At 41.4% G+C, this 24,531-nt stretch overlaps 1 protein-coding gene across 13 annotated transcripts in view; it reads right to left on the bottom strand.

Moving 5' to 3' along the window:
• Nucleotides 1-24,531, bottom strand: part of ERC2 (ELKS/RAB6-interacting/CAST family member 2) — a 510,602-nt gene that overhangs the window by 317,649 nt on the left and 168,422 nt on the right. For all 13 annotated transcript variants that reach the window (XM_083489222.1, XM_083489221.1, XM_083489224.1 and 10 more), the window contains one exon: nucleotides 8,716-8,883. In XM_083489222.1, coding sequence (XP_083345348.1) covers nucleotides 8,716-8,883 — 168 coding nt within the window. The remainder of the gene's footprint in view (nucleotides 1-8,715; nucleotides 8,884-24,531) is intronic.

Genomic DNA, 24,531 nt, shown 5'->3' on the forward strand with positions numbered 1-24,531 from the left:
GCATCGCTGCTGCTGTAGCTGTATCAGTGCATCCTGCACAATGAGTCACCAATCCAATAGTCATCTACAACTTTAGAACAAATAAGGCACACTCTACTTTATACTTTATCTTGTCAGAATTCTCCTCTCTGAGATATAGATATCCATTCAAAAATCCATTTATTATATTTCTATCCCGTTCTTCCTTTCGAAGGAGCCCAGGTAGTCAAACAACAATAAAACACCTTGAAAACACATTGAAAAATAAGGTTCTAGTCCACCTACCCTTTGCCATAACTTAGCTATGAGACTCATTTTGTACACACACCCCAACACCCACACAATAGATCCACTATATATTTTGAAGCTGCCATTTCTTTTTACCTGTAGGTTTTCATTCTCTGTTATTTCTGGCTAAAGAATCTCTAGTACCTGAGCTAAGATCATTTTCTTTTTGACACACCAGAGAGCTGCTGCTGTGATGAAATGAGTAGCCCATTTCCTATCTCTATTGCAGGTGATAAAAAGTCTCAACATGAATTCAAATTTTCATTCATAAGGTTTCAAATAGGTGATATTCAGCCTACTATGGTTTGGCTTGTGCTATAAGTCCTATGGGACTATTTACTTCAGGTACTGTATTTATATATTGTACTGCTTAAGATTCAGAATTTCTAAGTAGTGTACATAAAATGTTTTATAAACATATACACACACCTTACTCCCAGGTAAGTGGAGGTAAGATTGCAGCCCAAGTCATATTCAAGAGTAGACCCATCAAATCAGTGGACTGTCAGCAATGGCTTCAGTCACATCTCACCCTGTATTTTAAAGCAGCTTAGACAGTACTGAACTTGCAAACACCAAAATGTCACAGAGGAAGTGTTGCTGGGAGCACGCATTAATGTCTGACAAGTGAGATGACATTATGAACTATCACATCATAACCAAGAAACCTAAAATTATTTATTATTTTATATTAGATAGGTTTCAAAGAATCCTATCAGGTCATACCATACTTCAACTGACTAGTTAAATAGAAACTGAAATATTCGTTTTAAGTTTACTATATCAAACACACACTTTGTCTTCACCTCTATATTCTTGTGCTTGAAAAGGAATTTATTTTATCCTTCCCTCAAGTCAAAGCAGCTCCTGCTTATGTACGTTTCCGAGCACAATTCAAAGTGTTGGTGCTAACCTTTAAAGCCCTAAACGGCCCTGGTCCAGTATATCTGAAGAAGCATCTCTACCCCCATCGTTCTACCCGGACACTGAGGTCCAGCGCTGAGGGCCTTCTGGCGGTTCCCTCACTGCGAGAAGCCAAGTTACAGGGAACCAGGCAGAGAGCCTTCTCAGTAGTGGCACCCACCCTGTGGAACACCCTCCCACCAGATGTCAAAGAGAACAACAACTACCAGACTTTTGGAAGACATGTGAAGGCAGCTCTGTTTAGGGAAGCTTTTAATGTTTGATGCATTACTGTATTTTAATATTTTGTTGGAAGCCGCCCAGAGTGGCTGGGGAAACCCAGCCAGATGGGCGGGGTATAACTAACAAATTATTATTAGTAGTAGTAGAGTATTATTATGCAAAACAAGAAAAGGCGTTACAGTAATTAGCCATGAACTTGGTGTGTCCACAGTTGTAAAGGTCAATGAAAGTGCAGATCTTTTTAGGGCAGTAATTAAATTCACTAATTTTGACATTAGTGAATGCTTCAAAATTAGCATACTTAATGCTGCTGATTTACCAGAAATATATTCATCTAACCCAGAGCCGACCTGACCATGAGGCGGGGTGAAGCGCTCACTTAAGGTGGCAGAAGTGCAAGAGATGGTGCTCCACCCCACCCCCACCCCCCTGCCGGTGAGAGGGTTTTCTGCCATGCAATTCCTGCGTGCCACAATGCCAATCGGCTCCCCTGTCCAGAGGAAAAGCTGAGTGGTAATGACTGGGGGAAAGCCCCAAGTCGAGTTTGGCAAGAGCCGGGGCACAGTGGAAGTGGTAGGGGTGGGGGTGCACTGGCAGCAAGAGGAGGAGGCGGCAGGAGGCAGCAATTCCACAGGCCACCCCTAATCTCACTCACTCTTCCTTCAATGCTATTCAGTGCCCTTTAGTTCCCCCAGGACCCTGCCTCCTATTGCCATTTAACTTCTTATTATGGCACCAAGTGTGATTTTGTTTATGGGAGCCTATGACATCATCATCATCAGACCTAGCTTTGCTACACTACTGGCAGAACAGGACGTGTCACCACAGCCAGTCAAATTAAGTAGGAAATTAAATTGGCAAGTTAAATTTTAAAAAGAGCTGAAAATAAGCAGAAAGATGAGCAAAAGGCCATCAAAAAAAATATGCTTGGGGGAAATGTCAAAACATCACTTTTCAGTACTCTCAAATGCTGGTATTTACCATGCCAGGTTAAAGTATTTTGAACTTAAGCTCAAATGAGAAGTTGCCCCCCCTCCCAATTTATCAATATTTGGAAGTTGAATAGTTTCACTAATGTTTTGCTCTTTAAAAGGGTGGGCGGAACCACCGTGACCTCTTTCTCTCCTGTATTTAAACACTGGCTTCTGCCATGTTGTTGTTGTTGTTTAGTCGTTTAGTCGTGTCCGACTCTTCGTGACCCCATGGACCAGAGCACGCCAGGCACTTCTGTCTTCCACTGCCTCCCGCAGTTTGGTCAAACTCATGCTGGTAGCTTCGAGAACGCCATCCAACCATCTCATCCTCTGTCATCCCCTTCTCCTTGTGCCCTCCATCTTTCCCAACATCAGGGTCTTTTCCAAGGAGTCTTCTCTTCTCATGAGGTGGCCAATGTATTGGAGCCTCAGCTTCACGATCTGTCCTTCCAGTGAGCATATTATTATTATTATTATTATTATTATTATTATTATTATTATTCCCCTTCTTGGATCACTGCCTTGCCGTGGCGAAGGGGCTTGAATAACTCAGAGAAGCTATGAACTATGCCGAGCAGGGCACCCAAGATGAACAGGTCATAGTGGAGAGTTTTGACCAAACGTGATCCACCTGGAGGAGGAACCGGCCACTCCAGTATCCCTGCCAAGAAAACTCCATGGACAAAGACAACAGGCTTCTGCCATAGCTTATTATTATTATTATTATTATTATTATTATTATTATTATTATGTAATCCCACTAAGTTAATAAAAATCCCAAAGTTATTATCAACTTCATGTTGCAATCATTGCTTGCTTATGGTGGCAGTCCAAGAGATTTGAGGTGTACCCAATTTGTACATCTCAAATCTCTTGCTGTTGTTTGTTGCCTTGTAAGAATCCTCAACAACCCCAGTGGAATTAACTGGTAGAACAGGGATCAGGTATAACAGAAGTCTCAAGGACTCCCCCTCCCACTGCATCTCCTTCAGTAAATAAAACTGTGTGATGTTCTCTGCTTGTCTGGTGTCAGGGCTCTGAGCATACCAGACCACAAGTGGCTTGCAATAAAACAGACACTGCAATCAGTTATGTGTTGTGCTAGAACAGGCAGCTTCTGAGCATAATCAAAGTGCATTGCCAAAAGGGAAAAGATAAGCAGTCATGAAGCTGCCTGTCTCCCAAGACAGACAGATGCCAACAACAAGGGAAGATTTTGGATATACAGAGAGGGTTGTATCAGTCAATATCAGTCATACTCAGAGTTGACCCACTGAAATTAGTACAGTGGTACATACCTTGGTTTAAGAACAACTTAGTTTATGAACAACTTGGATTAAGAACGCTGCAAACCCAGAAGTAGGTGTTTTGGTTTGTGAACTTTGCCTTGGAAGCAGAACATGTTGAGTGTGTTCCATTTGTAAACTGAGTCCCCCGCGGCTATAGGAAAGCACGCCTTGGTTTAAGAACTCTTTGGTTTAAGGACGGACTTCCAGAACAGATTAAGTTTGTAAACCAAGGTGCCACTGTACATACAGCTAACCCAGAACAATGAATTTTGATTGGTCTACTCTATGTCAGCATTAGTTTGGATGCAGCCCAGATTCCGGTATATCCGTAAACTTGCAGCAGGGTGTGGGGAGCACAGAGGGCATTTAAAAAGGTGTGAGCAAAGGAAGAAATGAGCACTAGCCACAGAGGACGTATCTATGCATGTACAGATGACAATAATTTAGCAACTGCTCATGCTACCTGCATAGCTTGCAGGTGTGGACACTTGCAAGGCAATGGCTTTTAGAAAAACCCCAACCACAGTGTTTCAAAGGCCGAAGTCTGCACACAGACTTAGACTTTCACTTGGCATGGTAAATACCAGCTGTTACCACATGGGGGTGCACTCGTAAGAACGATTTGTCCTCTGACATTAATGACGAGCTAGAATAATCTCATGATGACTTTTCCAAGTCAAAAGTAAACACAGGGAGCCTGCTCTAATCAGAGCTCCCAACAGTTTAATTTTGTTTTGGGGTTGTTGTTTTTTGCAAAAGTCACCTCTTTTTACAGTGGGTGGTAATAACACAGAATGAAGATTGCTCAGCAGCACTCAAGCCCAAGTTAACACTGCTGTAAATTGTTTGACAGTTTAATCCAAGTTTAAGAACTACATGTTGTTCTGACATAGAATTTTACTAACTGACTCTGGGCCACATACCTTCAGTTTTAATCCAAGCAGGGCAGTACCTACCAAGCACACAAGGCTCAGTCCAAGCATTCCAATTCCAAACATTACATTATAGCTATGGTTTTATGACACCTACTGCTAACTCTAATTGGCTTGTAGGTTAGGGCAATATGTCATATAGCACTTCATTAGTTATGAGCCTCTAGCCATTAAGTATGGGAACCATAATAATTTAATGTGGAAAGCTTTGTAGGTGAAAGTGAGTACTATTTTAATCCTTTTTTTATTATCACATTCCTATCCTCTACAAAACAAAACAAAAGTCTGCCTCCAGCTATTTCCCCAAATTTCTTATGCTCAAAAAAAAGTCTAATAGCAACATCCTCCACTTTCATTCATGTTTGCGTACACATTCATTTCAAAACACAGTGGCAAAACTAAGGCTATAGTGTCCATAAATCCGCAAAGGCCAAACGAATCAAGGAATGTAAGAAACTTATATAGTCATCAGTTTTGGAAATTCTTCCTTTGAGAATTATTCCTGAGTTTTGGCAGGGAGCTCTGGGGAAGGAGGATCCATACTTACGTATTGAGACGGACAACACTGTGAGTGGGTCACCAGAACAAGTGGGTCCCACACAAAGAAAGCTCATCATAAAAAGTTTCAGAAGATTCCCCTGTTTCCAAGCACAAAAGGTACAGCTACTCGAAAGGATACTTTTCTACACTAAACTGGTACACATAAGATGAAAGAGCAGCCAGATTGTACACAAACATGTAAGCCGCATGTCCAGTTTGTCATAGCACTAAATGCTGATGCCAAAGCACCTGTAAGGAATATTAAACTGCACTTCTGACATTAACATACTATTCAGAGGCAACACAGTCAAGGGGGGGAAGCCATCTAAGAATTGTACATTCCATCCTTCACCTGTAGCACTGACAGTTCAATCTCTAGCATTTCCAGGTAGAGTTGGGAAAGAATACTGTCTGAAATCCTGGAAGGCTGCTGCCAATCAGTGTAGAGAAAACTGAGATAGATAGCCTCCTGTTCATTACAGGGGATAGGTCTCTGTGGGCATTAATGACTCTGTGGTCAAAACTGTCTTGGAAGCCCTCTTTAGTACTGGACAGAGATTTTTCCTTCTGTCACTGAAGCAATCCTGGTAGATCTCTACCCAACTGGGAGAAAGGAAGCATTCAGAAAGGTGCTACATGACACCATGGCATCAACAGAAGCATATAAAGAAAGAAGGTTAAAAGTTGGAAAGAAATAATGAGAGGGAAACCCTAGTAAGATAAATCCATGGTTTGCAGGGTTTTTTTAAAAGATGATGAGGCACATGAACGCACTAGGGAGGCCACTAGCCCATCTAGTCCAACATCATCAACTCTGATTGGCAGTAAAAAAGGGGGGGTAAAGGACCCCTGAGAGTTAAGTGTTGGGGAAAAGCACCAAGGCAAAAGCCAGCTCCAGATGGCTGGAATGCAAAACAGGATGTTATGCTTTGCAGATGTACTGTTGGAGAAAAGGTGGAGCCTATTCTCTGTACTGAGCACCGGATGTTAGCTCAGAGTGTCATATGACCTGTGCTGGAAGTCCAGTTGCAGACGACTCTGGGGTTGCGCCGCTCATCTCGCTTTACAGGCTGAGGGAACTGGCGTTTGTCTGCAGACAGTTTTTCCAGGTCATGTGGCCAGCATGACTAAGCTACTTCTGGCGAAACCAGAGCAGCGCACAGAAACACCGTTTTCCTTCACACAGGAGCAGTACCTATTTATCTACTAGCACGTTTTTGGCATGATTTCGAACTGCTAGGTTGGTAGGAGCTGGGACTGAGCAACAGGAGCTCACCCCGTCGCAGGGATTCAAACTGCCGACCTTGTGATCAACAAGCCCAAGAGGCTCAGTGGTTTAGACCACAGCGCCACCCACATCCCTTTGATTGGCAGTAGCTTTCCCAAATTCTCAGGCGGAGAGGTCTTACCCATTATCTGCTCCCTGATCTTTTAACTGGAAATCCTAGGCTGTTCTTCAGCGAAGCAGGTGTTTCACCACTGACCTATGGCCCCTGGTTTAGCATTATTCAGAAGTTTTCAATAAAAATTGAGAGAGAGAGTTGACAAAGTCAGTTGTGATCAGAATTTGGAAGGGTTCATCAGAAGGTTAAGGCAAAAAATTATCTTCAGCATCTCCAAAAATGGTACAGTAGGCCACAGAAGTCCTTCTATGATCAGGACTGTGGGATACAGCAGATTTTCAAAAAAATGCATGTCATAACATTAAATAGACAAGGAAGCCTCTGTGCCACTATATGAAATTACGAAGGACAGCATAATTTACTGGGTGCTGGGGGAAGGGAGAGACAGCTCTCTGGATAAAGCCAAGAGGAAACAGCTTTTAAAAAGGAAGGCATGTTCTATAATCAGTCTAAATGCTGATGGACTCAGTAAGGAGACCAATTTTTTAATGCTTTAAATAAAAAGAGAAAGAAGACTGCAGTTTTAAATGGAAAACTACTGAATGTCTAACTTGGGGACTGCACACTAGACCTAAGGAAAATAAACAGTGAACATTTTCTTTATAGTATAATGATATGAATTTACTTAAACAATTGGAGGAGAAAGAGGATAATGTTTCAGTTAAAACTTTCTTCAGATAAATCATCTGTGAATGAATTTATCACACCATCTGTTGAAAATAAATCATGTACTCCTGAAGGCCACATAGGAAACTATAGTCATAACCTGGGAGTTTTCCCTCCAAATAACATTTTTTCTGATCTTTTATCCTTACTATACCATTTAAAGCACTAGATTTGCAGGGAACATCTGTTTGAACATGTGAGTAAAAAAAAAAGTGACTTGTGTGTGCTATTATGAAAATCTTTCCTGAAAAGTAAGCAAGTTTTTAGCCTCCCATCTTAAACATATACACCTATAATTTGTTTGAGTAATGCATTTCCCAACAATTTCTTGATCACAGAAAACACACACAAGAATATGCTGGATTTCACTTTGAGACAAATTATAACATGGAAGTGGGACTCTATTTGTTCCCTAGTAGGAACTTCCTCTGAAGATGGTTTGGAAACTTCAGCTGGCACAGAATTCGGTGGTCAGGTTGCTCACTTGGGCAGGAGAGTTTGAGCATATTAAACTGACCGTGGTCCTACTGCACTGGCTGCCAGTTACGGTAGTTTCTTGGCCCAATTCAAAGTGCTTAAACGGCTCAGGAGCAAAATACCTCAAGGCCCGTCTCCCCCCATGTGAACCAACCCAGACTCTGCATTCATAATCTGAGGCCCTTCTTCATGTGCCTCCTCCACGAGAGGAGGGTGGCAACAAGAGAATGGGCCTTTTCTGCTCTCCATTTGTGGAATGCTCTCCCCATGGAGGTTCGTCTGGTGCCTTCATTACATATCTTTAGGCACCAGGTGAAAACTTTTCTCTTCAACCAGAATAAATAACATTCTGTGGCTCTTTACATGTGTTTGCGGTAGGGAGGTTATTGGTTTGTTTTTGTTTTATTATGCATTTTGTATTATAGAAATTCAACTGTTAAACTAAATTGTTAAACTAATAGCAAATTCAATTGTTAAATTACAATGATTATGTTGTAGTCAAAATGGAGCTATTAAGAAACAACACGATACACCACATGCTCAAGGACACCACAATGGTTGCAGAAGTAGAAAAATATTTGGGGTGGGGGATGGAAGGGGGCAAATCTTCATCTTTTTCCTAAATTGCTTTGCTAATAAAAGCAGAAGAGGTACTGTCACCAAACTGAAGCAACAGACTGTTTTGGGAAAACTTTCATTTGGGAGAAAGATGAACTCAAAAGAACTGCAATGACTTATAAGACCATCTAAGATCGTAGGTTTGATGGCAACTTCCCTCAAAACATGCAAGTGTAAGAAGTATGGATGAACTACAAAGAAAAAGTCAGAGGGGAAATCAGTCTATAAAAATGTAGATTCTCTCCATTCTCACTTCCAAAATTTTGGTTTTTTTATTGTGGTCACTGCATTTTGACTATAACACTTTCACCTTCCCGTGCTTCTACTTACTTTCCCCCTGACCTTGTCATCACCATCAAAAAAATTTCTTTGATTGCCTAATGGGCCTTGTCATGCCACTTACCTTTTTTTGAAGAACATTGATTTTTCTTTCTTTGACTTCTAACATGTCTTTCATATCTCGAATTTCTCCAGCCAGAGTTCCCTTTTCTTCTGTGAGGTCTTGCAGTTGTTTGGTTTTTTTATTAAGAAAACTTTCTTTTTCTTCTAAACGTAATCTCAAGGCATCAACCTATAATAAAATATGAACATGTGGGGGTGTTAATAGATTTTTAAAATGGCATTATTTTTTATTTAGTTGTGTTTGTTTGTTTGTTTGTTTGTTTGTTTAAAATATTTATAAGACACATTTTAGGCTGTGGTTTCCATACAGTGTTACAGGTTGCTGAGCACTTACCATCCTAATCCTGTAGTTCTCTGCGTTGGTTTTTTTATTTGAAAAAAATATGCAAATCATGCCTGGGAGGGCATAGGGATGAGGGACAAATGCAACTGAGTGCTCCTTTAAAGGTAAACCTGCCTAATGCCCACTTGTCTGAACAATGCATGAACTGAAAATAGGCATCCTTCAAAATTCACACTTATCTGAATTCTGCAGTGCAGTTCTCCACTTACTTTCCCAAGGTCAGCCAGTGAGCCTTTAGGCTAAGTGGGGATTTGAACCCTAGTCCAACACTCTAACTCAGCTGCAATATGTGAGGTGGGTCTAACTATATCACTGCCCTCTCAGTTGCAATGATTGTGGAGGGGCAACAGTGAGAGAATCACCGGGTCTCATCCTGCCCCCTCCCAGTCCTGTTAAGTGTCAACATTTCTGCAGCTAGGAGGGCAGCACCATTGCAGCACCCCAATTTCACATGCCACAGCTGTCCTAACTACATATTAATACTACCTTGATCTTTTAAAACACAGAAAAGCACAACCAGGTGAGAATATTCACATTAATTATTGCTTATTGGTTTGAAAGCAGCATATTTCAAGGGGTGGGGGAGATGTGTGAAGCCTTATTTATTCCATGTTCCGTTGCGAGTTTTGTGATGCTAAACTTGCTCTGAACAAAAAGCTCTCCAAATCTATTTCTGAAAGTCAATTTGGGACTAATTTGGATGATCTATTAGATCTCATGATGCATGTTTCTTCCTGTTCTTGAAATGGCTGAGTTCATTTCCTCATACACTGGGGGAAAGATGTACACTGAGTTCAATGACATTTAGATATTTCCTTTTTATTACATGATTCTGGATAAGAATATCATCAGCATCATCTGTGAATAAAAATTAATGCTTCATTATTATGAGAACAGACAAGCGTTCATATGAAACAATGATATTAGAAAATTAATATGTGCCACCTCTGAATATAAGGCCACTTATTTTAATAGTTCTTGTACAAAAGAACAAAAACTCAACTTTCAAAGGCTTATAAAAATTTACAGTTTCAATTGCCCATCAGGTGACTGTGTGCTGGGGAAAGCCTTATATATTTCTCTTTTCCCTCTTCTTTGTAGTGTAACTCTTCACAGAGATTTCCAAGCATGGTTACCAGATCCCAACCAGGAAATATTTTATTTATTTTTATTTAAATGATTTTACAGTACTATTCATATAATTTCACAATAAAGCAGTAAAAACAGCATTCAAATAAAAAAAAATCAAGTCAATCAATCAATCAATCAATCAACAAAACAGCAGGAGAATCACCGCAGTCCACAGAACTAGGGAGAAATGGCATCCAAAATAAAAATATGAAAGAAAAGAACACACAGATTTCAGTTGTCACCAAAAGGACAACAAGGCAGAGCGTGAGATGACCACAGAGAAGGCATGGCTCCCAGTAGAGCCTAATCTGGTCATTACATAACATGGAGCCTGGAGCAGAACTGCTGGAAAAGAACTTAAATCCTGCAGGGAGGGTCTGCATGGGGGTAAACATACTGCCTAAGATAATCGAGATCCCAAGCTATTTAGGACTATAAAGGTCAAAACTAGCACTCTGAATTGGACCTGGAAGCAAACTGGCTGGTATCTGTCACTTTCAAAGCTCCGCAATGTGCAGGCTTTGAGTTTTGCTCCACAGGAGATACAAGAGCAGAGTGGGTGACGAGTCCAACAAGGCAGAAGGTGGCAGGAATGGCAAACACCCCTTCTCTGGAGCCGATCAAAGCTTCTAGAAACAGGCACCTGTCTGCAGACTCAGCCTGGAAATGCCATACAGCAAGCTAAAAAATGTGTGCTGGAAGCCAGCAAATGTTCAGGCAGAAGTGATCTTATTCATGCCAGCTAGATAGAATCATAGAATCATAGAGTTGGAAGAGACCACAAGGGCCATCGAGTCCAATACCAGATGTTCTGGTATTCAGAGGATAACCACGACAGTAAAATAAGGCCTAATTTCTTATTATTTTTGAATACTATCACTTGGAGCTTTAAACCGTCTGTATTCTAAACACACCAGATTTAACCATTAAGGCTACCATCTTTTGATGAAACCCATCTTATAACTATTATTTAAAAAACCTCAAATTTGTTAAGTTTTTATATTACTGAGCGTTTTTTCACTAATAAGGTAAAGGTAAAGGGACCCCTGACCATTAGGTCCAGCCGTGACCGACTCTGGGGTTGTGGCGCTCATCTCGCTTTATTGGCTGAGGGAGCCAGCGTACAGCTTCCGGGTCATGTGGCCAGCATAACAAAGCTGCTTCTGGCGAACCAGAGCAGTGCACGGAAACACCGTTTACCTTCCCGCCGGAGTGGTACCTATTTATCTACTTGCACTTTGACGACTTTGACGTGCTTTCGAACTGCTAGGTTGGCAGGAGCTGGGACCAAGCAACGGGAGCTCACCCCGTCGCGGGGATTCAAACTGCCGACCTTCTGATCAGCAAGTCCTAGGCTCTGTGGTTTAACCCACAGCGCCACCCGCGTCCCTCCCCCCTCCCCCAATACACTAAAGGTATCCAAAACTTCCTATCTTCTCTCATGGGAAGGAGGGGCCCACTTCTCTTTACTGCCTGTCTCTGCAAGCCCAAATGGGACCGAAGTTGGAGCAGCAGTTGATTTTGAAGCTCACATTCCCCCAGCTATAGTCCAGCATTTGCTTGCTTTATTTTCCCAGCTGTAAGCAGTACTAGTTCTGTTGCACAGCTGCCTTCCTAAAACACTACGAAGCATGAATAGTCCTGGTTGAAACCTGGCAGAGCAATGGGTATGGCAATACCACTAGGGAACAACTAGTCTGTACGCGCACTCTTGTGTGTGGTCTTGTGCAGGCAGACGTGTTCTTCAAGAGACAAATGAGATGTGGAATGCTGGTTGTTCTCCTGCCTGTAATTTCCCTTGCAGCTTTATGTAATCATGGAGTAGGGTAGAGGGAATGGCTTTCCCAGCAACCAAACTACCTTTGCCTGAACTGTATCCAGCCACTTCCAATATGGGCATCAGCTATGTACTAAGCAAGCATTACATCATTTCTTAATTCATCTCTGGCCATGCAGATGTGTCAACTGAAAAGCGGCTCAGAGTGACATTCTTCACTTTGCAAAAGCTCAATGCAATAATATTGTTAGTTTCCTTCCTTTTTTAAAAAAAAAAGAAAGAATCACACATCTTTCAGTAAGACGCACAGGAAGAATTCAACGCAGTAGGTTACGAAAAGCACCTGGCACACTTTTGACACAAAATAAAAGTTAAGTACTGTATGGAAAAGCTGTTTGGCGCGTTGGCTTCTTCTTTTAGAATTCTTGCCTATTTAACGCACAAGAAGAGAATAAGAATGCATGAGGAATTCGATCTTTGTACATTCCAGTTTTGAACTGAAGCGATCCACACCTTCTGGACTAATGTGCAGGGTGGAACTCAGTTATCCACCAGCTTTCACACTTCCCAATTGCTCTGGCACAGTTCTTGGCTCAAAAAGCAAGCTTTAAAAACTCATGCTTTTAAAGAAATGCAAGTTTTTATTCCTCATTCAAATTAAGAATTTCCATAGAGATAGAGATAGAGATAGAGATAGAGATAGAGATAGAGATAGAGATAGAGATAGAGATAGAGATAGAGATAGAGATAGAGATAGAGATAGATAGATGATAGATAGATAGATAGATAGATAGATAGATAGATAGATATTAAATTTTCTCCTCAAGCTGCCATTAGTTAAGGATGGGAAAAAAGACAGGTAATCATACATCATACTTAAAAAGAAGCCCCAATCCATCTTGTGCCAAGGCTGATTTTAAGCATAAATGATAGGCTATTTTATTGCTCCCGGATAGTCAGAAAGAGAGAGAGTGCTCCTACATCAGAAACCATCTTGTCTGTAATTCCTAGAAGGCCTTGCATGCCTTTTTTCTCCTGGACTGGGAGGGCGGAGTTCCTGACTGACTCCAGCTACAAAAGCTGAGGCTACTGAGGTGATGTTTAGGGAGTTTGCGGGGTGGCATTGTTGCTATATCCACACCGTGATCAACTCCCGCCCGGGAACCAATGTCCCCACTGTGGAAGGACGTGTGGATCCAGAATTGGTCTCCACAGTCACTAACAGACTCATTGTTAAAACCGTGTTTGTGAAAAACAATCTTACTCGGCTACGAGCGATCGCCAAAGATTATTGCTATTATTGATACTATTTTTTTGCATCTTTATTTTTATATCTTATTATGATTTATGTTGAAATTGTTCAATCTGGTTGTATACTTTTTGATATGTTTATGATTACTTCTGTTAAGTTTATAATTATGTATTTTTTATGTTGTAAGCCGCCCTGAGCATGATTTTAACTATAGAAAGACACCATACAAATACAATGATGAATGATGAGTAATGAATGTACATCACAGAGAGAGAGAGAGAGAGATCTGGTGTCAGATTACTCCTTTATTACCACTTCAGAAACCTCTTATCCTCTGGCCCAATCAATGTCAGAGCTCTGACGTCAGCAGAGCTGAAAGGGGGACTGTTAGGACTATTAACTGGAGGACTAGGCACAGATTTTGACCAGTTCAGGAACAGGTCGAATCCTAAAACATACCTCCCATTGTTTCCAAAGGAACGAAAGAGTCATTTTGCATAGTTCTACTAAATTCCTAAAAGTTTCCACAGAGTCTCATAGAGTCAATCTTTTCCTTCCCCATTTTTCACCCCTTTAATGAGAACTCATTCAGATAACCTCATCCTAGGGTCTGTATTGCTATGGGAGACAATAGTGGGGATAGTGGAGCTCCCTGATGAGTACCTCCAAGACAATCAAAAGTTTCAGAGTTGCTCTTTTTACCAAATCATAAGCCATGGGTTTTGCATATATCATTTTGATACATGCAACAAACTCTCCCCCTAGATCAAATTTATATAATACTTGAAACAGATAGTTCCCCTTCATATGATCGACTGCTTTTTCCACATCCAAAGTAAAGCTCCATGTAGGCCTTCTGATTCTAAATGGAGTATATTAAATAGCTTAGATCAATAGGTATGTGCATGGAATTTTATACCTTCAATAAATCTTTAACAATATATCTGCCTAATATCTTGTTTCATCTTTCGGCCTAGTTCATAGTCCATATCTTAAAATCCTGGTAAACACAAGCTTAATAAATCTTTCCCTTGTTTATGAACAACAATAATTTCTGCTATTTCCCAAGATCTTGGGAAGGTATGCTTTTATTGTACATTACTTCATTCAACCTGCTAAACAAAAACAAGCATAAAGAATTTAAAATATATATTCTCATGTTCCCCTGAAATCCTATGCACACCTAGGACCTTCTTATTCTTCAATTCCTTTACTCAACCTAACTGAAGATGTGAGGAAACGTAACCTGTCTTTGATCTTTTCATCTGCTGAGATGTCAAAGGTGTAGAGCTTATTATAGAATTCTCGAAAGATTTTGCTATTTCTTTTGGGAAAGTTACCAAGTAGAAAAGATCTGGACGCCATCTGAGTGAACCCCTGTGTAAAGCAGTTTATTCAAAATCTGGCAGATATACAAAGGCAAACAAGTCCAGGATTTTCCCTGCATACAGGTATTTACTGTAATGAAGAAATTGAGGGGGGGGGATTGAGAATATTCAGATCTGGAAAGAGTATGACTTAATAGAACTCAGGAGACTACTACAATATGGTCTACTAAGAAGCTGTAGATAAATCAATGAAGAGGTAGATATCCAATCTATTCCTATATTTCAATTTTTGCAAGTTAAACATATAATTACTAAATTGTTAGTATAATATGGCTCATTGAGGAATTGTACCAAATTTGAAATGATAATCTCCAACAGCCTAATGCTAATCTCCAATAGCCTAACCAAGTAAACTTTAAATCAAATTTATAAAACATGATAAGTAGTAGGCTGATTTCCCATAAGGAATTCTTATGAAATAGGAAGATGATTTCAGGAAAAATATTTCACAGGACACATGGAATTATATTCCTCAGTCCACACCATGTATGAACTGAAAAGTGTATGTGTGTGTAAAACACACATACACACAAGCGCATACACACACACACACACACACACACACATTTGGTACCGCACAGGCTTAGTCAGATGTAAAAAGGCAAAGGATCCCTGGACAGTTAAGTCCAATCAAAGACGACTATGGGATGTAGTGCTCATCTCGCCGAGTGAGCTGGTATTTTTCCACAGACAGCTTTCCAGGTCATGTGGCCAACGTGGCTAAACCACTTCTGGCACAACAGGACACCATGACGAGTGCCAGAGCACACGAAAACGCTGTTTACCTTCCCACCACAGTGGTACCTATTTATCTTCTTGCACTGGTATTCTTTCAAACTGCTAGGTTGACAGAGCAACGGGAACTCACCCAGTCACGTGGATTCGAACCACTGATCTTCCAATTGGCAAGCCCAAGAGGCTCAGTGGCCCAAGAGGACCACAGCGCCACCCGCTGTACAGCCATATGGATGATGAGTAAAGGAGGTGCATTTCTAATAGTGCCACTATTTATCATATTTTGAGGTTGTATTGAAAACTGGTTATCACAACTGAAATCAGAAGAATCACTGGCAGTGACTTACTGACGGATCCACTTATTATTATAAGAACATAAGAAAGAAGAGTCCTCCTGCTGGATCAAGCCAAAGCCCCCATCTAGTCCAGCACTTTGTTCTCGCAGTGGCCAACCAGATGCGCACGGGACACCTCCATGGAGAACCTGAGTGCAGCAGCACTATCTCCATGTGCAGTTCCCAGCAACTGGCATTCAGAGCCATACTGCCTTTGATACTGGGGGCATAACGTAGTCACCATACCTAGCAGATCCCGATAGCTTTATTCTCCCTGAATTTGTCTAAGCCTTTTTTATAGCCACCCAACTTGGTAGTCATCACTATACCCTGTGAGAGTAAATTTTGTAGGTCCGCTTACCCACTTTTATGGATGCGGCAGAATTATGGGGTGGACAACGCTTCCCCACCCCACCTGACGGTGCAGAGCTGCATGTTGGGGACTGTTCCTTGCCAGAGCACGAGCTTCTGGCCTCATGTCAGTCTGCTGAATTGGCCAGTGGCAGCCTGGCGTGGAGGGCCGGACCGTCCAGGAGTGGTCCTGGGGGAACAATCAGGCTTCCCTCAGGTCCGCACCTGGGGGATTTAAATCAGCCTACGGCTGTCCCCACCACCCAGCTCTTCTTTGTCGGATCATCCCACACACCCACTCCTGTAATTTTGCATTTACTCACCGAATTGACCTTGCTATGGCTGCAGTGGTCGCTGTATTTTGGAGGGACAGGTAGGAATTTGCCTACCAGGTGAATTGGCTATGACCTGGAGATTTTGCTTACCTTGTAGCAATCGTCACAACTTTGGCAGTTTAAGCATTGAGTAACCTTAGTCTTGGTTGGAGGGGGGTTGTACCCTCGCTTTCCCCTCCACAAATAGGATGTCCCATTAAAGGAATCCATGATGGAGTTGCTTCTGTCCATTTGCCCAGATGAGGGGCTTGGGCCTCAGCGCTCCTAAAGGCGGCAATCCCTGTGGGGATTCCCCTATTTGATGTAAGTCATAGGAATCCCCACTGCCGGGTCGACCCTAATGTCTTTTCCGGCAGACAGGCCAGAAATAAATACCAAATCACTTCATCTGTAGTCAATAAAGTTGTGGCCTGATTTGATCCCTTTCTACTGTGTGGCCTTGTTTATTTGGTAGCTCATCTGAAGGGGGGGGGTGCACAGCCTGGACCTGCAATTAAAAAATGTGATGTGGAAAGAAATGCTTTGTTTTGTCTGCCGTGAACTATCTAGCATTCAGCTTCATTATATAGCCCCGAGTTCTAATATTATGAGAGGGGGAAAGTTTTCCCTGTCCATTTTCTTCATACCATGAGTAATCTTACACACCTCTATCATGCCCACCCTTTGCCTTTTTTCCTAAACTATAAAATCCAAAATGATGTAACTTTTCTTTATAGGAAAGTTGCTGTTTCATTTTTCCAGACTTTTCCCAGTTCTGCATTATCCTTTTTGAGGGGCGGTGACCAGAACTACACACAGTATCCCAAGTGTAATTTCAACGCAGATTTGTATAACAGCACATTGATATTGGCAGTTTTATTTACAATCCCTATCCTAATGACTCTTGACAGTCTCATGGACTGCAAGAAGATCAAACCTATCCATTCTGAAGGAAATCAACCCTGAGTGCTCACTGGAAAGACAGATCCTGAAGCTGAGGCTCCAATACTTTGGCACCTCATGAGAAGAGAAGACTCCCTGGAAAAGACCCTGATGTTGGGAAAGATGGAGGGCACAAGGAGAAGGGGAAGACAGAGATGGTTGGACAGTGTTCTGGAAGCTACAAACATGAGTCTGACCAAACTGCGGGAGGCAGTGGAAGACAGGAGTGCCTGGCGTGCTCTGGTCCATGGGGTCATGAAGAGTTGGGCACGACTAAACAACAACAACAATCCAAATGACCCCTAACTTGGAATCCATCTTTTTCACAGCTGCCATATACTGACTCAACATCTGTATCAAACTATCTACCATGGTCTCGAGCAGTGCTATTTTTCAAGAAAAAGAGGTGTCGGAACTCACCATGAATGCCTCATTTGTTCTCTTATAATGGCAATGGTGCTCACCTGAGAGGTACCGGAACTAAGTTCCAGCTGGAAAAAAAGCCTTTGCTTCAAAGTCTTTTTCTTGATCGGTCTCTTCCAGTTCAGACTTCATTAGTATATATGTTAAACTAGGAAATTTCAGCCCCTGAGTGCCTCATACAGAACATACTGCATTGGGCTAAATCCCACAATTCATATAGAATGGCCCTTCAGCAGCTGGCTAGAAGAGGAAGCCATAAATCTGTTGATCCAACCATTCTTTACCTCCAGAGGCTACTCATGCTGTTTAGTCTGAACTCATTGTGTCTCTGGTAAATAGCAAGTTGATACAAGTCAATGCACTGCTATACCCACCTGATCTTATCAAAGGATAGCAGAGAAATTTGTTTGGCTCACGTTGTAATGTGAATGCACCCAATTTGCACATCCTAGACCAAATCAAAACGTAGGTGTCCACCAAAATCTGCACATCTCTGAAGACTGCAGCACAGTTCTTTAAGGAAAAAAAGGTGTGCAAAGAAGAGGAAACAGATTTGCATAAGCTATGTGTGCAAATTTATATGTACAGATGCAAATACTATAATTTAAATGGAAATACAATTGCATCTCAGCATAGGAAGGAAGCCTGTGATCAGAGGTGTGCCTGCTCAGTCTGCATTCCAGCTGTTGGCTGTTGATGGGCAACTTCCAGACCCTTCTGCTCTCTCTTCTTACAGTTCTTTCAACTGCACTTGGTTGGGCCAGACAGCCCCATCAAACAAAGGACTCCCTTCATATACAGGACTGTCCTCTGTAAATTAGGATATATGGGGCCCCTATTCATCTCATATATACATAAAATATTATACATAAAATTATACAAAGTATTTTAACAGGGGTTTTTTTAATTTAAAAAAAAAACCTTATTGCTCAGCACTTTTATTATTTTACGTCTCTTCATTTCATCTAAGGAGCTCTTGCAATTTGACTTAGTGTGTCATCCAAACATGGTTTGTGGTTATGCTCTGTCCTAGCTAGCCATGAGCTGCAGCCAAGAACAATTTTTAATAATATGTTTCCATGCTAGGGAAGTAGAAATTGCATTTTGGTGTAATTTTATCTTTAATATAGAAGTGCTATTTCTGCGTTGTTGTTTTTAATACGGTACCTCCTGATCTTAAACACTATGAAGCAAATTGCAAAAGGGCAATTTACTTTGAGTAAGAGGCAATGGATTGTTGCAACATTCCACTTGAAGAATTTACTCTCTGCATCATTCAATATACAATATAGCACTAGAAAAGCAAAGCAAAATATCTTCTGATTTTTAAGATATTTAACATATTGAGCACTGAGAAATTTGATGTATTCAAATTTACATTTTGGCTTTTTGTACTATTAAGAATAGATGGATTTAAGTCACAACCCCAAAGCCAGAATTTAGTGTTTAATTTACTTCTAGACCCCCTCCCCTCAAAAAAACCCACCTCTGGGAACAGTAACATGTGTTAATACTTGAATATTTTTTTCTTAATAAAACTTCCAACACCAGCTTTACCTCACTGAACTTACCTCACTGTTTTTTATGTTTGCTATAAAACTATAGCTGTCATAATATTTCTTTGAATTACAGCAAAAGGAAGCAGGTCATTCATGAGTCAATGTTATTTCACAATGTAATGATAGTTGTAAATTCAAAATACTCAAAACCAATTTTAAAAACCATCAATCCTGGAAAAGCTCTCATATTTTGAACATTCTGTCTCTAATAATTTTTCAAATTGTTTTTAGAAAAGCAAGTGCCAATAAAAATGGAATTCACTGCCATCTTCTGCCTAAGGCTGTGTTAAGATACACTGAAATCCTATAAACACTTACTTAGAATTAAATCCCACTGAACTTACTTCTTAGTAAGCACACACGGGATCAAACAATCTATATTACCAATCAAAATTTCTCTCTCTCCCTCTACACACAAACACACACACACACTTTAAAATTAGGTATACCGGTGTCCATCTACAATATAAGCTAATTTATGTTACTTATGCAAAATTTGAACAAGATATTTGAATTAGTTTGCTTCGTGCTGCAATCCTGCTGCCACCATGCCTGAAGCAACTGGGGCAGCAAGCAGCCTTTGTGGCCATTTGGAAAAGGGGGGAATGGTGTTTGGGCTTCACATGTGGACACACACTGTGCTGACCAGGGACAGTTGTGTTATATGAGGTCATACAAGCCCGCACCGCTCTCCTTTGGCGTATTCAGTTTTAAAGTCACTGTAGGACACCATTTATGACAGTGGCATTCAACTTTTACACAATTAATTGACCTAACTTAGTCAAGTTCATTCATTTCAATGGGTCTACTGTGCGTAAAACTTAGCTGAATACCACCCAGGGTAGGAATTTTTTGCCTATCAGATGACTGACCTTGGAGGTGGGTTTTTTTGCCTACTCTGTACAGATTTGGTGGTGGGTTCAGTTAGGGGGAAACCTTTAGAAAGGTTAATTGGACACACTGGGCTGTGGAAGTTATGAGGTAGTTATAGTCTGGTGAGCATATTCCTTTATGGGTGAAGACTTGCCTTCAGGGCTATGGGACTCTCCGGCATGGTAGAGAGCTGCTTTGGAGCTAACCTGTAATAACTGTCCAGAGCTGTAGGGCCCCAGAAGGCTGGTGAAGCAGGTAGGCCTCCTTACGTACCTGAAATGGTGGGGCTGAAGGCAGGTTGGCCTTGGCAAGGTTGGTTTACCTACTGTTCGTTCTGCGCAATCAATCCGTATCCTACACCAATGTCCCCCACTGCAGATCTGCTGGGTTCAAGTAAATAAATGTGACCCAGTTCACCCAATCTCGTGCCTGGCCTCTTTATTTCTGTGTGGTCGCAATATTCAAACAAGTATTACAGTCACTAGTCTACATCCCCACCCCCACTACAGCACAAACTTCAGTCTAAAACATTGTTTCATCAGACATATTAGGGATAGGCAAGCTATCCTAAAGCACTTTCTAATTTACTAGTAATCCGAGCCCCATTTTCAATTGTTGCATGAGTGTAAAAAATTGTCAAGACTAGCCATGCACTATGTTTGCAACTTCTGTCCCCAAGTATTTTGTTTGGCAGAATTTTCTGCACAGAATGGCAAACCTGATGCAGAGTCATGCTTAATTTCAAAGTTACAATATTAGAAAAGAAGCCTTTCAAATCAGGAGATGGTTTCATAAACAATTGCAAACTTTTTTTCAACTGAGAACCTCTGCCTTGATCGAAACAAGCAGAAAACTCGCCAGTGAAACTGTTCCAGGCAGGCAATGGGGACAGCTTCAACTCCGACATTTCTTAAGGGAACCTTAATGAAAATATTACTAGCTTGTTGATTTTTACAAATATCAAAGGTCTATGATTGTCCCCTCTTCCCATTATAATTACTACTAGTCACTCCTTTGTTAAGAAGAAGCAGAAATGTGCTTTTATTGTACTATTTCTATTAGCTATCTTGGCTAATATGGGTTCCGCAATAGCTCCTCAGAAGCCAAATTTGCCACTCCAAATTGTCAGTTTATCTGTCCTTCCCACATCCAGCACAGACCCTTCCTTAATTTTCCTAACTGGAGCCAGTCCAAATATTTGTCTAAGCCTGTAATGCGGGGCAATCTAGGGGCCATATTTTCGATCCAAATTTAACAATGGAATATGGGGGCAGGGGAGAGACTACTTTGGGGCACTAATCTTGAAATCACTGTACCAGCACAGCTTCTATTCTCTCCATTGGTCTTTCCCCAGGAGCAGCACAACCCTGCCTACGTTAGTCAGCTAAGAGTAAGAACAATGCAAGAGTTGATGGTGGGGTTTATGCTATCCCCCTCAGGCATAACCTTGTGACTGGAGCCTGTGTTTTTTTGGTATTTTATCATCTTGAAAGAGGCTGTCAGAACACTCAACTGCACCTCATGGGGAAAGATTGGGGGGAAGCAGTATAATAGAAGAAAAAGGGCATTCCAGGAAACAGTCTTTGAGCTGATGAATAACATAGCTCTTAGGTTACTGATTCATGTGGCATTAGGACAGGCCTTCAAATGAGTTTATGCTTTTGTTTCATTGCAACACAGCCAACAATCTCTGGTACAAACCTGCCTCTACTTTAGCTATGCACAGCCAGAGTTAGTAGAAGTGCTATGGAACTCATGAATGAGATGAGCAGCTACCATCCTAACAGCATCCGGGGAAAGTAGGACGCAATGATGGCACTCTCTCATTTAGCTTCAGCACTTTCATCATTGCCCTACTGGCCAGCAATCAGTTAAGCACTGATGAAAACACAACTCCCAGCTTGATGTGTAAGCATATACATTTCCCACAGAGAATATAATGAAGATCCTCAGCACCGCAGGATTGACTTCAGCCCTGTTCCAAGACACTGCCAAAAGTGAGGTCAGCAAACTGTTGGAGATGAAGCTCTGAATTTTGCATGAGAGCAATGTGATACGACAATTCAGACCATCACTTGCAATGTCTAAACACACACCCAATCATGTTAATTTCAGGGACATGCTGGAACAAATGTCAGGGCTCAGGATTGTAGAAGCTGCTGACGATGAAAGGAAACAGACACTCTTGACTGTAGTTCATTGCCCAATAAAACATTATCATTTGTATCTAATTTCCCAAACATTCATGTACACAAGGGTCATCTTGGGTACTACACTATTTTACAGTACTACGTACCTGTTCCTGGCACTCTTAAAACGTTGGATTCCTAAATGGTGCAGTTATATTAGGGGGTTTTGTGCCAAAGTATAAACTTGGTCTTGTAAATCTGGCGGGGGGACAAGACTACAAACCTCCCAAGTGGTTTTTGTGTTTTTTTTAAGTTTCCAGAGTGTTTTATTGTTCTTATAAAAAAACCTTCAGCATTTTGAGAGCTTTTGTGTGCATATAGTGAAAGCAGCTTCTACTTGCCCTTTGAAAATAAATGTGCCAGAAGCAACAGCTTTAACTGGGGAGAACTGGGGAGCCTTGTATAACCTTCCCCCACAAGAGCATCCAATCAACCCTGGATGACATATACTCTGTCCTGAACTGTTTATAAAGATTAACAATATATAGTGTAATAAATTAACACAAAAATGGTTGGGGGGGGATGAAATTGAGACTGGGGTTGTAAGTTTATGGGACCAAAGAATGTCCTAGCAACTGCAAATATCAGCTGACTGTTGTGCTAGCCAAGGGGAAAATGCAATCTCCACTATCTTCTACCTTTTGAGACAAGCACATCAAATAACCGTCTTTATGCCAAATTAAAATGTTTCACTCAGCTTTGCAAGCAAGAATATGCAACAAAAATAGGAGAAATTTGAAGGCGCTCTCAAAGATGCTCCCCAGATGCCGACTGCAGGCAGATGGTGAAAGCATCCTTGCGCCTGTAGTGAAGCAGTGCATATCTCTATTTCTGCTTCGTTTTAAAGCTAGCTTTCTTGTGATGTTGTGGTCCTTGTACAATACTCTACAGTTATCCCAAAATGAACTCAGCCACTGGCAATATTGTCTACTGATAACAGCTAAACAGCTGCTTCCAACTCGAGATACAAAGGGAAGGCAGCGTCTGGTGCCAGCCAGCTATAAAAACCTGACAGCAAGCTATCCTGAGCAAAAGGTTCTCAAAAGAAGTGAGCTGAAGAAGTGAGCAAGGGTTATCAAAAGATCAGAAATGTTTGCAGCCAAAGAAGTGAATCACTCAGCTGAGATGTGCCAGCTGGATCTTCAGTTTCACAACTGATAAACGTAACAAACTAGCAGGCCTGGAGAAATGGGAACTGACAGGTGAAAATTGTCAAAGATAAACATGAATGGAGAACAGGAAATTGCCAAAGGAAAGAGTCATCCAAAAATACTCTGCTTCTTGAGAACTAAACCTGATGACTTAGTGTGACCATAGGAAAAAATACAAACCGAGAGTCTTTACATAATTTTCCTGCATGCATGCAAGAAAGGTGATAGTTTTGTACTTTGGGCAAAACTCCCAGGTCCTAATCTTTCAGAAAATATTACAAAATCATAGTAAGCTTTTAAAATAGATGTCACATGTCAGCATTATGTTTATAAACTGCAAAAGCAATTCCAATTTTCCATATAACAGGAAGCAATAGAATGTATTGCTGGCTACCAACGTTTCCTGCATAAACTCCCCGCAATCAGCAACACCTTTTGTTGCTAATGTGTTGCAGAACCAACACACATAATGAGTAGATACATGCCTAGATTCCTAAAAAGAAAACTACTGATGCAAAGGATAAAAAACTGAGAAGCATCAGAGCCTGTCAAAGCTTCTTGATGTGCTGCCCAAGTAAATTGTTGCTGCTTTCCTCTCTCTCTCTCTTAAAGGAAGTTATTACATAACTGATAACGAAGAATAAGGTTGAGCAGGCCTTCTTCACTGAGTTCCGGGGTGGCGCAATCGGCAATGGTGGATTCCCTCTGAATTGGAGGGACTAGCTCCGCGCGAAACGGGTCTTTTCCGCTACGGCGAAGCGGGGACCCTTTTAAAAATCACAGGCGAATGAAGCCTGTGACCATGGGACTCGGCGGGCACCCTTAGCGCCCCCCCAACCCGAAAAGGAACCCACTAACGGGCTCCGAAGTGAAGAGGGGGAAGTGGCGCGGTGCTGTGAGTCGACTGCTATTTCTGTGGAGCGAAGCCGCACAGCCGTTGCCGGAGAGCGCTGCCTTTTTCCTGGGACAATTTGGCTTCTAAAATAAGCACCCGTGAGTACTTAAACTTTGAATAATTGGACTTTAAATAAGGACTGGCGAGCAGAAAGGAATT

This window comes from Podarcis liolepis, assembly GCF_965112155.1.
Source record: "Podarcis liolepis genome assembly, chromosome: 2".
NCBI classification, from domain to species: Eukaryota; Metazoa; Chordata; class Lepidosauria; order Squamata; family Lacertidae; genus Podarcis; species Podarcis liolepis.